Raw genomic sequence first — 13,883 nt, 5'->3', positions numbered from 1 at the left:
CTGCCCTGGCCCCAGCGTCCTACATGAAGCAGGCAACAACACTGCAATGAAATGTTGGGGTTTCCCCTCTTTTTCCTGTTTTTATGTAAACTTTTTTTTTTTTTTAATGGCCTGGCAGACAGGTTGTCTTTTGAGCCTCAAAATCGTCTGAAATCCTTCCAATGGGAGAGCATTGATTTATTACACTGTAACACTGATGCGAACAACAGCATGTACCTTTCATCTGGAAAGTCAGGACTTATAGAACACGACATGCCATTAATTTTGATGCCAGCTGGAACAGGGGAGGAATTACTGCTGAATGGATCCAGAGAGCATGTTAAACCAGCCCTGCAGAGTAATGAACGAACTCTGCGGCTGTTACTTGATAGCCCATTGTTCCTTAGGAAGAGGAAGGCACCTTGACAGCTAATTTGTGCTGTCAAAGGAGTCTCAATACCTGTGTATGCATGTTAGTGCATGAGAAAGGGGTTGAGGGTTGAGGGTTGCAGTTTCACTGCTCTAGAGACAGCTCTCCCTTTGCACAGGTTCAGCAGGTGAGCTCACTCGATGGAGGTGATTCCCAGCACTCTGCCCCTCTCCATCCCCAAGGCAGATTTTCTCCTGGCAGCCAGACAGAAATGCCTCCCTGGGAGAAGTGCACACCAGAAACAGGGAGATTATTCCAAGTGCTCTGGGCACAGCCAGGAAAACCCAGCACTTTGCAGGGTTGTGGCTCCACAGAGCAGCCCATTTGCAGAAGGACTGCTTGCTGCCCAAGGACAGTGTCAGAGGTTATGGGATCACTTCTGCCCAGGTTGGGGCTGCATTCACACCTCTGACCCATCCCAAAGTTAATTTGCTTTCTATAGCTATATGGTGATAGAGACTCATCTTCCTCTAAGAGAACACCATGTACAAAGCCAGAGCCCATTCCAGGCCCCAGAGAGGAGAAACTGGCAGTGCTGAGGGTAGTATTGATGTACAGATGGAGGAGAGATGGGCATGGGCAGAAGGGAGATGGAAAGTGATGCTGAATGTAGAATCCCAGCGTGGAAATAGGATTTCGATGGAGGGATCAGTCTCAAGCTACCCCTCTGCTTCTAGGAGAACCTGTTCTAGGTTCTTGCACACTAAACTCGTCCCTCTTGTACACAAACCATCAGGACCAAGTGTCTGGAAAAGTACAGAGCAGCTCTGTGTAAGAAGGAAGGTGGGAAGGGTGTCATCTTTGTAATGAAGTTGGAGCAACATGGAGCTGGGACTTGCATGTGGACTTTGCCCCAAAGGTCCTGCCCTCCTGTGGGCTGCTGGGCAGCTGTGCATGGCACTGTGATGTCTTGATGTTCCCGTTATTTGATTAATTAACTGGGTGTCAGAGATGAGAGCCTGGGGACTTCAGTCAGCAGTGGGGTACCAAGACACAAAACCAGCACTGGTGGGTGACAAACTGATTTATGCTCACAGGTAACATGAAAGTAACTGGGGTCTCTGTGTTTAGGAGGGGCCAGCAGCCACCAAAGCCATCAGAGAACAGGCCACACCGGTCCCCAAAAGGTGTTTGGGGTTAAGCTGGTACCTTGGCTGGTCCCTTGGCTGATAGGAACCTATGTGTTCCCGTCCTCAAGGTGGTGCCTAAGCTCTGACATGTGGCTTAGAAATGTGCCCAGAAATGTTTCCCTGGGACCCAGAGCCACATGTGAGACCTGGGTGACTGACCATGTTGTTGGAAAATGAGCAGGAGCCTGGGTTCACAGTGAAAACTTCCTCATGTCTCCCCAAACTTTTGATGGATACACAGCACTGAGTTCCTGGAGCTGAGCAGGCCAGTGGTACCCACTGGTTTACAGAACACTTTGAGGCACCCCCTGTCCCTTCCCTGAACTTAGATGATTTAAGTTCTCCTTGCACATGGTGGCAGGTAGGACAAACAAGCCCAGCCAGATCTTTTCGGGCATCCCAGCTCTGGGTCCTAACCCCATAGCAAAGGAATGGAATGGACAATGCATCTGTGGCTCTCCTGCTGCACTTCAGGGTTCAGTGAGGTTTATTTGCTTCAACAACTGCTGAAGAAGGATTCTTGCTGGAGACTTTATTACAAGGAATATCTGCTTTTGCCACTAGGAGGAAATTTTGTCCTGTTTACGCTAAGATATAAAGGAACATTTCTTGTGCATTTTTGTAATCTTACTGGGAGCCAAGAGTGAACCACTGAGCAAGAAGGGCATTCTGTGACAGAATCCAAGCCCACAGCACAGCATTGGATGCCCAGGGAATTGCGGAAGACCAAACTAGGCGGATCCAGCATAGACTGCCCTTGGGAAACCTCTCCTTCAGGCCCCAGTGCTTGGGAATCTCTTGTTCCTTGAGGCCTCAGGGTTCACTGCTCCTTTCAAAATGTATTAATTCTGTCCCTTGCTGATTCTATATTTAAAACTTACCAGTAGGTAAAACACCAGTTGTGGATGCTGGAGATCTTGGTTCTCTAACTTCGGCCCTGTGGGATGCCTGGTCAAAAGGCATTTCTGTGTCCCAGCTTTCCCAAATGATAACTGGGAATGAGGAGATGGGAAGGGCAGTCCTTCCACACCTGTAACACCAAGTGCTCCACAAGAGCATGGCATTAATGAGTGCAGTTTACCTCAGTAGTTGTCAGTATTTGCATAAATGTCCAACACCCTTTAAATCCTCCACTTTTTTGCCCCTCAACAGGCTTTTGGATGAGAAAATCTGCAGGTTAGTTGTGTGAAAACTGAGTGAGAAGAATCTTAAATGTCCAAGCCTCTGAAACAGCATGGGAGCTCCTAGAAAAGCTGATCCTGGTAGGGATTTTTGGACCAGTGCTGGTTCTGAGTTTTCTCTGAGCTGGCCATGTCTTCTCTCTCTGCAAAAACAAGCTAAAATCTCTAATAGCCCTCCTCAAAAAATAACCCCACAAGACTCCAAACAAAGCAAAATCATTAATTTTGAACCCAATGAATATTTAGTTTCCTGACTCTTGGGTAAATATTAGATAGATTCCCAATTTCAACCTGAAGCAGTTTATTCGGCTGCTGTTCACAAGTCAGACACAGCAAAAATCAAAGAAATCTCTTTTGATTCAGGTTGGGTAATATTGCCTGAGGGGTAACATCATTTTCATTTCCACACATCCAGCACTGGCACAAAACGGCATGGACAGGTATGAGAAATGGATCATGGATCCTTGGTTCTAAAATTCCAGCTGATAGTTTCCTTCTTTTTTTTTTTTTTTTTTTTTTTTTTTTTTGGTGTAAATAATAATTACCAATAAAAATGTTGCTTGAAAAAAAGAGAACGTGAAAATAAAAACACCATTGCATTTGATAAGAAAAAAAAAAAAAGAAAGAAAGAAAAACCAAAAGAGAGTTAAAACAAATATAGCTGTTAAATAAAAGATCCAGGTACCAAAGAGCAAGATTTAATGAAAGCCAAAACTGTTAAATATGGAATCCTGTTGAGAAAAAATGTCAATGTCTTTAAGAGTTTTACCATTACTCTATTTTTAAGAAAAGTGTAGTAAAAATACATATTACAAGTTTACATTTTCCACGCTTTTGTCCTATTCACCTATTTTTTTTGTTTTGTTTTTTAACCCCTCCACTGATCAAAAGCCTTTGACAGCTGCATCTCACATCTTCATGTCACTGGTGGCCAGTTCTAGCACTGCTGCTGCTCACGAGACTGCTGTGCTGCCACTGCGTCCCGTTCCTGGAGGAGGCTGGGGCACTGGTGGGTACCAGCAGCCTGTTCCCACCACAACTGGCTCAGAACACGACAAGAGCTGGGTCAGGAGACTCATCTGAGGGCTCTGCACATGGAAAAAAGAGCTTGTGCTGATAAGGATGCCTCCACTTGTGCTGGCGTTACACAGAACTGAAGTTAAAATTAAGAAAAGCAGGTTAAAAATAATGACAACAAAAAGCACCCTGAAGTGGTTTGGAGTGGCTGATAACAGAGTTCATGTTCAGCAATGAGAGATGAAGATCACAATGTTCCCAGTTTTGGAGAGAGGAGTGCATTGGCTGTGTCCAGGCTTAGGACCTTGACTCTGACTTGCTGGTCTCCAAATTGTTGCATGACAAGTGAGTAAGTGGAGCAGATGTTTCAGACCAGGCTGGTGGTAAAGGTGGTAAATGTATTGCTCTGCACAGTCACACACTAATGGAAACTGGCATTCACACCGTTTCCAGCCTTACTTCCAGATTCTCCTCATAGACCCGTGCCAGTCATTTGCCTGCATCATTTTCTCTTCACCTGCCTCCCTTCTTTCACAGGTCCTCTCTTGCTAGGTTGCAAAAAAACCAGAAAAGAGTAAAGAAAATGAGAAAAAAGCAGCTCAGAATGCTCCAGTAGCAGCTCAGTCCCTGGACAGGTATTTGTTGGACTCTGAGAACCTCAGAACTTTATTTGGCATCAGTGAGATGGCACAGGGCCAAGTGGGCTCACTGTGGCCCCTGCCCCACAGATCTTCTCCCTCACCAGTGTTCCCCTGGGCATCCTTCACTTGAGAATATCACACCCCTGAGGTGTCTCAGGCCCACCAGGGTGGGAAGCATTTGTCTGTCCATGCCAGAGATTCACAGAATGAACCTTCTATGCGGTTTTGGAAAACCATTCTTGCCCTCTTGACCTCCAGGCCTGTGGCTGGACCCCCAGCTGCTTGTCTGGCACTGTGGGTTTCTGCAACACCAAGTTTGGGGTCAGCAGCCTGCTTTCCCAGCTTGTGGATGCTTCCCCCTCCCTAAGGGTACAAGTGGGAATCTGCTACGGTTGGCTTTGTACCCAGACAGGCCACAGCTTGATGGGCAGATTGAATGCGACCAGCACTGTTGCTGCTGAATGTCATGGTTGCTCTTGTAGGATGTCCTCCTTTGTTTGCTTCAGCACTTCCTTCCAGGAATCCATTCTGGCCAGCTACCTACAAAATGTCCCTCTGAGTTAGAAAAGGATGGCCATGAAGGGATTTCAGAGCAGGAGGGCAGGGAGGGGTGTCCCCCTTGCAGCCCCAAGGCTTGTTGCACGTTGTTGCGCTGGTTAATTGGCAGCTGTCTTGAACTGGGTGTCTGGAGATGGCCAATTCCCAGCCCGAGGTGGTTTCCTTATGTGACCACCAGAAAGGGAGCACACACAGAAGCTAAGCAATGAAGAAATGGTTCACAATTGCTTATTAGCCCCCAATAACCTGGGCAGGAGAGTCACACGTGAGGGGAATGCCACATTTACTTTCCCTCTTTAGCAGCCGACTGTGATCTTAGACCAACCCTCTGCTCCAGTCTGCCGCTCTCCACTCCAGGCATGTGATTTTCCTCTTGAAGCATCCCTGGAAGAATTACTGCTTTGTCCTCACGCTACCTGGGGTTTCCAAACTCACCCATGACTTCACCCCCTGAAAAACAGCCTCATGTTTTTGTTCAGGTTCCTTCCTGCATCGAGTCCTTGCTGCTGCAGGGCGAGCCGGGGGCAGCCCTGTCTGCCTCGCCGAGATAACTCCACAGCCCAAATTCCCCACAGAACAACGAGGGCAGAACCACAATGGACAAAAGAGGTCGATGCTGATGCCCTGCACTGAGTTCAGCTTGCCATGTATTTCTTTTTTTGCTGTTAGTAGCTCAGACACTGTGGTTTGCATCCCGAACTAAACCAGATTGAAGGACTGAGCAAGGAAGGGGGAAAGGGCTGATGTTACCCTGACACCACAGGAATTAGTAAGAAAAAATATATATATTGCACACACTAAGACTTATTAACAACCAAGTTAAAACAAAATGGCGTAGTCCTCATTAGTGTTCCAGTGGTTCTTTGATCAGGGATGGTTGACGAGTCTGTAAAATCCCATTACACTCTCCTTATTGCAGTACAGACCTGTTTCTGTTCTCCTGCCAGTGGATCTGTTTGCAAATAAAAAGGGAAATTGATTTGATTTCCTTGAGAAGATCCATCCAATTGTCCCTTCTGTCATCATCGTTTGTCTTGTTGGTGTTGGGTATGTTTTTTGGCTCTGGAGGGGTGGAGTTGGGCTGCCCCTGCTCCCACCCAGGCAATGGGTCAAAAGGCCAATTATAATCCCGTAGCTCCCAGGGACATGCCAGTGCTGTGGCTCATGCATGGGATCGTCTGCATGGATTTGGGGAAATCGTGGCTGACCACACGTCCATTTTCTCCACTGCCTCCTGCTGCAGCCGGCCTGGGAAGGGTTGATGTCTGTATGGCTTCGTTGATTGATTGCTGTGGGATTAAACAAAAACCCTTTTTAGGAAAGACGGGGGGGTCTCCCCCTGTCCTTTGCAATGTTGGAGAAATCACAATATTAACCAGAGTTGTCTTTCTGTTACTGTTCTCCCCTTCCTTGTCTCCATTCAGACTCTCACTTTTTGCATGTCCCCACTGCATCTGCTCTGCTCATTCACACCTCTTCTACATGCAAAATTAAATGTTTCAGGAGTATTTTGGGGTATAAAGTATCAGTGCCATATGCCAAAAACCTCCTCGAACTCTACAACATAAGAACAGTCATCCTGGATCTGAGCAGAGGTATTTTACACACTTCCCCCATAGAGATGCTATTGCTACTCCAGGACTGTTATGCACGGTGGACTCTGACTCACTGCAAACATATGTTTAACTTTCCTCATGTGAGAACTTGAGCATGTGCCTATGTTTTTGTCTATAGTGATGACTGGAGGTAAGTAGGAAATGCAAGCCTAATTCAGGAAACCAGATTTCATCTTCCTATTCCAGATACATCCAAAACATTCGCTTTTGGAGATCTAAGGAAACCACCTGCTTAGAACAATTAAACTAAAAGATAAAGCCAGTTTGGTTTCTTTGCATTCAAACTATCTCCAAGGGCACCATCATTCTTTCTGGACTGAGATATTCAGGTGGGGAGTTATCCATAACAGATAAATCTGGAACAGCTACTGAACTATTGCATTCTGGCACTTTTTTTCTTGCAATGCATTTGTGCCATACCTAGCTTTACAGTGGGCACAAATGGTAATCTAATCTTTGTAGTTCCATGAACACTATTTGCTCATATTATTTTACCCCTGTGCTCAAGGCAGCTCTCTTTGCCTGTGGAAATTTCCTGAACTTCAATGGGAAAAGAACTGTAGCACATTTCCAGTGCATTAGAAGTGTTATTATTGCTGACAAAACATTGAGCGTGCTGTGAAATGGCGACATAAACCCCAAAGAAGTGGTTGTTTATTTTCATTTTGATTCTGGGTGAGTTTCAGTGAAATAAAAACCTATCTGGATTTTTTTTTGAAACTCACTGCATACTTCATATGCCCATAACAAATTCCATGCTCATGGGAGAGGTCAAGATGAGGAAGACAAGGGATGTATCCCAAATCCCACTGCCTCCTTGGACACCACAGTAACTGTATAAAGGATTGCCAAGATATACTTGCTTTACAGATGCTGCATTAGAAGTCTATCTCCAAAGATCTCAAATGTCTATCTCAAGGCTCTCAAATCTAATCCACTCTTGACAGGACACTCAGAAATTCAGGCACACCAGAATTTAGGGCTGAAACAGATCTCCTGGGCTATAGGAAATATGCTTCTGCAAGACCATGACAGCATGAAGTTAAAAGAACCATTACAGGGGACATTGGAGGCCAATTTCTCTCAAAGAGGACCCATTATTCTGGAATTTGGAGGCCCACAGAATCCATTCCAGGGCAACAATGCTCTGAGCATGTATTGATGTTGTCAGCCTGGAAACAGTGCCAGCAGGGTGCCAGCAAAGGGAACAACAGGATGTGAATCATTACTGCACTCCCCCAGGTTTATCTTGCTGTTAAAAGCCTGGGTTTGGGGATTTTTCCATATTGCAGCAACGGCTGTATCACACCAGCCCCAGCACACTTCATCCATGCTGCACACGCATTGCCATAGTCTGCCTTCATTAATTTTAAGGAATTTCAATGTGTTTCTGCTGCTGCTTGTGCTGTGGTTTTGCTCTACGTCTGGATTCTGAATTAGCATCCTTCCACATGTCTGATCTTGCATCAGCTCCCCACGACAGCCCACTTGACCCTCTTTCAGCCTCCTCAGATGGTCCTATTCCTTTCTAGCGAGCTGAGTGACTCAGTCACTTCATTATCCCTATGTCTTGGCTTTCCACCCATGGTCTGGGCTGCATCCGTCTGTGAAGGCAGCTTTGGAGTCGGGGGAGGACCAGAGAGAAGGTGTGAAAGGCCGTGGAACGGGTTGCCACCTTCATCCGCTTTGATTCACTTCTGGACTTGTAACAAAACTCGATTAAGGCAACCAGCATGGCGAGTCCGAGCCCACCGATGAGGATATAGAAAACCCCCGCCACATTGCTGAGACTCAGCGCGCTCGTCTTGTCCTGGAAGAAACAGGAGAAGGGAGGGAAAAAGGAGGGCACACGGGGAAAGGAGAACAACAAAATTAATATGGAATTGCTCTGGGAAGCATGCTGCACAACATAGCAGTTACTGGCATTACATCATCTTCCTCTTTAAAATGAACAAGTGACATTTCTAAGAGCATTTTTTAAATTTTTAATTCAGTGTCTAGTAAATCTAACGTTTCCCTCACACAAACAAATAAATATTTTTCTCAGCAATGTGACTCTTGGTAAAGGTTTGGGGATCTCTGTTTTTCAATCAGCCAACTTAAATGCTTGTTTTATCTAAAATGTCTAGTTTGAATTATTGATTAAAGGAGGAAAAAAAATTGAAGTTTTCCTCCTCTGTGACATTTGCTTGTCCCTGATGTCTTGCCTGAAATAACCTGTTCTCTTGGAAATGCTCATTCCTTCATTCCTAGATTGTTTCCCCCGCAAATTCTGTTGCTGAGCAACACATTGAAGTGGATAGGCTTTTTTCCTTTTTTTTTTTCTTTTCCTCTTCGATTCTGGGGTTGAGGTGACACCTGAACTGTCCTCAGAAACTCATTTGATTTCTATGTAATAAGGCAGTTATTTCATATGCAATCAAGACCTGCTGATGCATGTCTAAGCTAATTATTTGGTTGGCAATAAATAGGGCTATTAATGAGCCGCAACTTTTAGTCAGCAGCTACATTCTGATTTTACAATTGCCTAATGAATCCTCACGGCTCTCTGGGGAAGAGACAAGGCTTAGAAGGACTCATTTCACTGTGAGGGAAACCAAGTTCCCACATCTAACCCTGATGTCACCCCCTGCAGTTCTCAAAACCTTCTCCTCCACAATGACCAGGTTGAGTTGGGGTATGAGGATAATCTGGGCAGCAACACGATCCCAAACCTGGTTCAGCTCCATGTGCAAGACTCCTGTTTCTAGGACAGGCTTTCTGTACAGTGAACCAGACAGAGTCCCCTGCTCCGTGCTTGCTGCTGCTCTGCAATATTGTCTCAATACCTATTTGACAGTAGAGATTCCCCAGGGCCAGCCCAACAGCTCAGTGCTAATCTGCTGGGGCCACCAGAGTCTGAGCAGCACTGACAGCCTTGCTCTGTGGACGTGGGAGGAAAATTGCATGTGGCTCATTTGAGATGAAGCCACACAGTTAAAGGATAACATCAGTGCCTGTGGAAGTGTCTGCAGCTGGTAATGAAGCCTCTGCACAGTTCTTGGTGTTCTTCTCTGCTGCTCCATGGACACATGGACTGGTGGGTGGCACAGCCTGTTCCTTGCCCTTGTAGGACAGTTGATTCACTTGCTTTTCTTGGCAGGTTTTACAAGAAGCAGCCCACAGTTTTTGGGAAGGGAGGGGATTCAGGAAACAGCAAAGGATATTGGAGCGATGTCGAAAGGGTCCAAACTGGAACATCAACATGAGCATGGAAGGTTTCAGTACAGGGCAGTCTGCCTGACACTGGTACAGTCTTTCAGGCAATATATTTTGCAAGGGATTCTGTCTTTTTCTGTATTAGAGTTTGATGGCAAAAAAGAGTCAACCCCCAAGGCACAAAAACATCCCAATTTTCACAATTTAAAAAATCTCCTGTAACAGAAGAGAATGTATTTAAAAAAAAATAAGAAGAAAAGTGGGTTCCAGTCAAGAATGCTAAAAAGATGTTTTTTCTTCTATTTCTCCTTCCTCTGACCCACTGCCCATGCAAGCTGCCAAGCTTCTTCCCAGCTAGAGCTCCCACTCTGAGCTCTGGTATCATGGGGAGCAACTTTCCATCCTGAACTCTCTGCTGAGAGATGAAAAGGTTGTTATGGGGCCAGCCCTGGTGAGTTTCAGTTGCTGCAAAAAACTCCACCAGTGACCTCATTTTCTGTGGCTTGTTGATTGATCACTTTGACAAAGGACTCTAGTGGTCACTGTGTACTGGTGGAAAGGTTGAGTTTCTCCCTTTTACAACCTTCATGCACTGGTCAGGTTGTAATCTCGATGCTTCCTGTGTGCCCTCTGTAATGAGAGATTTCTGCAAATATCCTCTTAATTTCTGCAGTTTCAATATTTGAAAGATTATTTCCCTGGTCTTTTCTAATCTGCCTTCATGCAGCTTTCCCCGCAGGCTTGACTGTGTATTTGTTCAGTCATCTCTTCTCTGCAGATTGTTGGGTGTACTTTTAAGCACCAGTTGGGAAATGCTGGGATTTTTTTTTAGTGGAGCTATAGAAAAGCAGAGCAATTACCCCAAGGAAACTGTGTTACAACATATCAGGTACTTTGTCTTTTAAAATTCAGTCTGAAGGAGCTTCCCCAGCTTCAGGGAGGGATAAAGACACTAAAAAGGGGCTGCCCTTCTCAGCATCCTAATCTTTTAGCCTGCCTTCTTAATGAAATGTGGCTGATTAGCAAAGGGAAGGGAAGAATAGGGACAGGGATGCAGGTGGAGGATCCCTGTTTATCTGTGTATTACTAATATTGTCAGCCTATACTTCCACTTTGATTTAACAGAAGGGTAGAAATCTCCACAATAGCAGGAATGTCCAAGCTTTGTGCAAAAGGAGGACACTGTAGACAAGAGAAAACCTATTGATGCTCTCCTTCAAATAAATGGATCAGTGCAATTCATACAATAGTCATTGACTTGCAGCCATAGATCCTTAGGAAATCTACCTTTCTTGGCTCTCTTGGGCATGGGAATACATAGATTTCAAGGTTTATTTGCCATAATATTTATTTCCACCCCCAGTTTGGGGTTCATGGTCCAATGAGGCACGTCCTCAGCTGCTGCTGCAGTGGCAGAGCAGTCTGGCAACTAGGATAGGCTGCTGGTTCTTAATTCCCACTTTCCTCCTCATGCCAGCAGCAAAACAACCAGTAAGAGAGAGGAGATGACCCAAAGCAGTTTTCTGCACCACCACTACAATTAATTTCGGGGCTGTTATGTTTTTCTTGCATTTACTTTGCAGTAACATTATTATTGTTATTGTTATTACTCTTATTACTGCTATTCCCATTATTACTGTGACAATGTGGGTGAACTGAACGTTGTCTTATCCGGAAGGCAAAGGAAAACACTGAGAGGCACAGTGGTGGGTAAAGATGCAGGGAGGGAAAAAGCAGCCTGAGTATCACTTCTGCTTCCTTAGTAAGGTTTCTCCCAAGGAGCCAAAGGCAGATTCCTGGGGCACTGAGGAACGCTGAACTGCAGGAGCACGGCTGATGGCACAGCCTGCTACCACGAGCAGGCTGAGAAGTGAAACTGCTCCTGTGGTGATGCTTGACTTCTTGCTCATCCTCCTTTTAATATCCTTTTTCTTCCTTCCCTCTCCCAGCAGGACATGCAGAGATGTTCTTTGGGCAGGAGTGACATCTCAGTTGCTCCCATCAGCTGCAGGACCTGACCCACATGAAGTGTCAAAAGCCTTGAGTGCCCCACTGAGGCTCTGTCTGCTGTTTCCACACATGATCCTGCCCCAGTAATGCTCATAATAACAAAAAGCCCCAAATTATTCTATCTGCTTGAGAGGACACTCCCCTCCTCTGTGCTCAGGCTGTGTGACACCAGATGCTCTCCTGCAGAGCTGCCCATCACTGAACCAGCTTGTTAGTGGGAGTGTAAATGTCACTGCTCGTCTCCCGCAGCAGCAGAGCCCTGACGTGGGGGGAAGATTGGCAGGTGAAAAGAGAAAGAAAAACCCATCTTCCCAAAAGAAAAACCCATCTTCCCAGCCTTGTTGCTGCAGCAACCAGGCACCTTCCTGTCTGTTACTTTTGAACATGGCACAGAGTCCATCACCCCCTTTGTCACTATTTAATTCTTGTTGGCTGACAGGCATTAGGGCCAAATTTGCCCAGTTTCCCAGCAGGGCTGGTCCCTTCTGTCCCCCAGTGTGAGCAGAGCCTGTTGGCAGCACAGGGTGATGGCACCTCGAGTTGTTGCAGTCTCCAGAAGATGAACTGTCCATAGAGCAGGTGGCAGCTCCAGAAGTTGAGCTTTTACCCCAAAAGCTGGGGAGACTTTAGTGGGGTAAGGCCTGAAGCTCAGCAATGAAGGACATAGCACTGGCTGTTGTCTCAGAGTGCTGCCAGGGGATGTGCAGGAGCACATGGATGGCTGAGGATGAGGCTGCTCAAAATAAGACACCTTTGATTTGAAAACTTGCCAATTTCCTGCAAAGCCAGGGCAAAGCACTAGCAGGATTTGTTCCTTTTAACAGAAACAAAATTCCTGCACTGGAGAAGAGGATTGGGAAATGTGTGTCTTTGATAAATGTCTTTTAATTGCATGACACACCTGACTGTCCCTGAAAGCAGCTTTCCATTCTGGTCTATAAAAAACTTCCTTTCTCCCAATGCCTTGCAAAAGCCCCAGGAATCACATCCATCTGCCACAAAATTTCGAGTACTTTGTCATTACATTTCAACAGCACAAGGCATCCCTTGCAAGCCCATTTCATAGCCTGCAAAAAGTCCATCCTGTGCTTGTTTGCAAAATCAGATCCTTCTAGGGAGGTGCCTATTACAGTGTCTGTCTCTCTCCTATTTGCTGTGGCAAATAGAGGGGACTCAGAAAAGCTGGGAGACAGGACCAGGAATTGGTGGATGGTTTCTAGCTATTTGCAGTGCTGGTGTTGAGTGTGTACAGAAAAACCCAGGGCCTGTGTGAAGGGGTGGCTGCTGCATGTTCACAGTGGGAACAAGAGCAGGAGGGACCGTGCAGGACACTGCCTGGGATGTCCCTCTGTCTGGCAGTGCAGCTGGGGCTGTGGACTGAGTGTCCAGCACCTTGTGGGATGCCATGACATATCAAAATATTCAGCAAAGCAAGAGTGTTTGCCTCTGGAGTTTGAGTTCAGATCTACTAATGTATCTACTGTTTCTTCGCAGGAATTTCTTTGGATGAAAATTCCTCTGGATATCTATTTTTTTGGGCATGATGAACAGATTAAAACCAGGAGGCGCAGAAATCAGTACAGGCATGGAACATCATCTGGGACCAACAAAAATAAGCCTGGGAAACACCAGAAGCTTTGCTAGTCTCTGGCTAGAAACCTTGGGCACAAACCTTACATCTAGCTAGACCCTTACCTCTCTTCATAAACTTTCATTTATCATTCTGAAAATCCTCCAACTGCAAACTAAGCAAAGCTCAACAGTAGACGGAGACGGTAATGTTTTATCATAGCTGTGTGAGGAAAAATATGAAACAGCCTCCAACCTCTCCAGCTTAGCTCTGGACTTTGGCTGTTGAGGAAAGGTGGGTGTTCCAGCCTGTACTGGAGGGATCTGTGCCCACCATGGGCAAGAGGAGGGAAGCTGGGCTGGTGATCAACCCTGCCTGCCCTGCCTCATCCCTGGACCGTGGGCACCATGTGCAGAAGAGCCAAAGAGACAAAAACAGGTAGAACTTGGGTGGGCAATAGGTGGGCACGTTTGCCTGGCTGCAGTTGTGAGAACAAGTGAGCAATGCAATTTCTTGGTCTTTCTGTAGGTGGGAGAGGAGCCAGGTGATGTTT

At 46.0% G+C, this 13,883-nt stretch overlaps 1 protein-coding gene across 4 annotated transcripts in view; it reads right to left on the bottom strand.

The window, feature by feature from the left end:
* Nucleotides 1-3,402: 3,402 nt before the first annotated feature.
* GRIA1 (glutamate ionotropic receptor AMPA type subunit 1) overlaps nucleotides 3,403-13,883 on the bottom strand; it is a 120,428-nt gene continuing 109,947 nt past the window's right edge. For 2 of the 4 annotated variants that reach the window (XM_066197509.1, XM_066197508.1), the window contains exons 15-16: nucleotides 8,228-8,362; nucleotides 3,403-6,246 (exon numbers count right to left, since the gene is read on the bottom strand). In XM_066197509.1, the coding sequence (XP_066053606.1) occupies nucleotides 6,058-6,246; nucleotides 8,228-8,362 (324 nt within the window). In that variant the 3' untranslated portion in view covers nucleotides 3,403-6,057. Of the gene's footprint in view, nucleotides 6,247-8,227; nucleotides 8,363-13,883 lie in introns of those variants that run through there. The other 2 variants (XR_010723192.1, XR_010723193.1) reach the window with 1 other exon arrangement.

This window comes from Chamaea fasciata, unplaced genomic scaffold (assembly GCF_029207755.1).
Source record: "Chamaea fasciata isolate MVZ Bird 193981 ecotype frontalis unplaced genomic scaffold, bChaFas1.0.hap1 SCAF_15, whole genome shotgun sequence".
Classification (NCBI taxonomy): Eukaryota; Metazoa; Chordata; class Aves; order Passeriformes; family Sylviidae; genus Chamaea; species Chamaea fasciata.
Note: the sequence above shows the minus strand (reverse complement) of the source record. Positions and strands in the feature narration are given on the sequence as shown.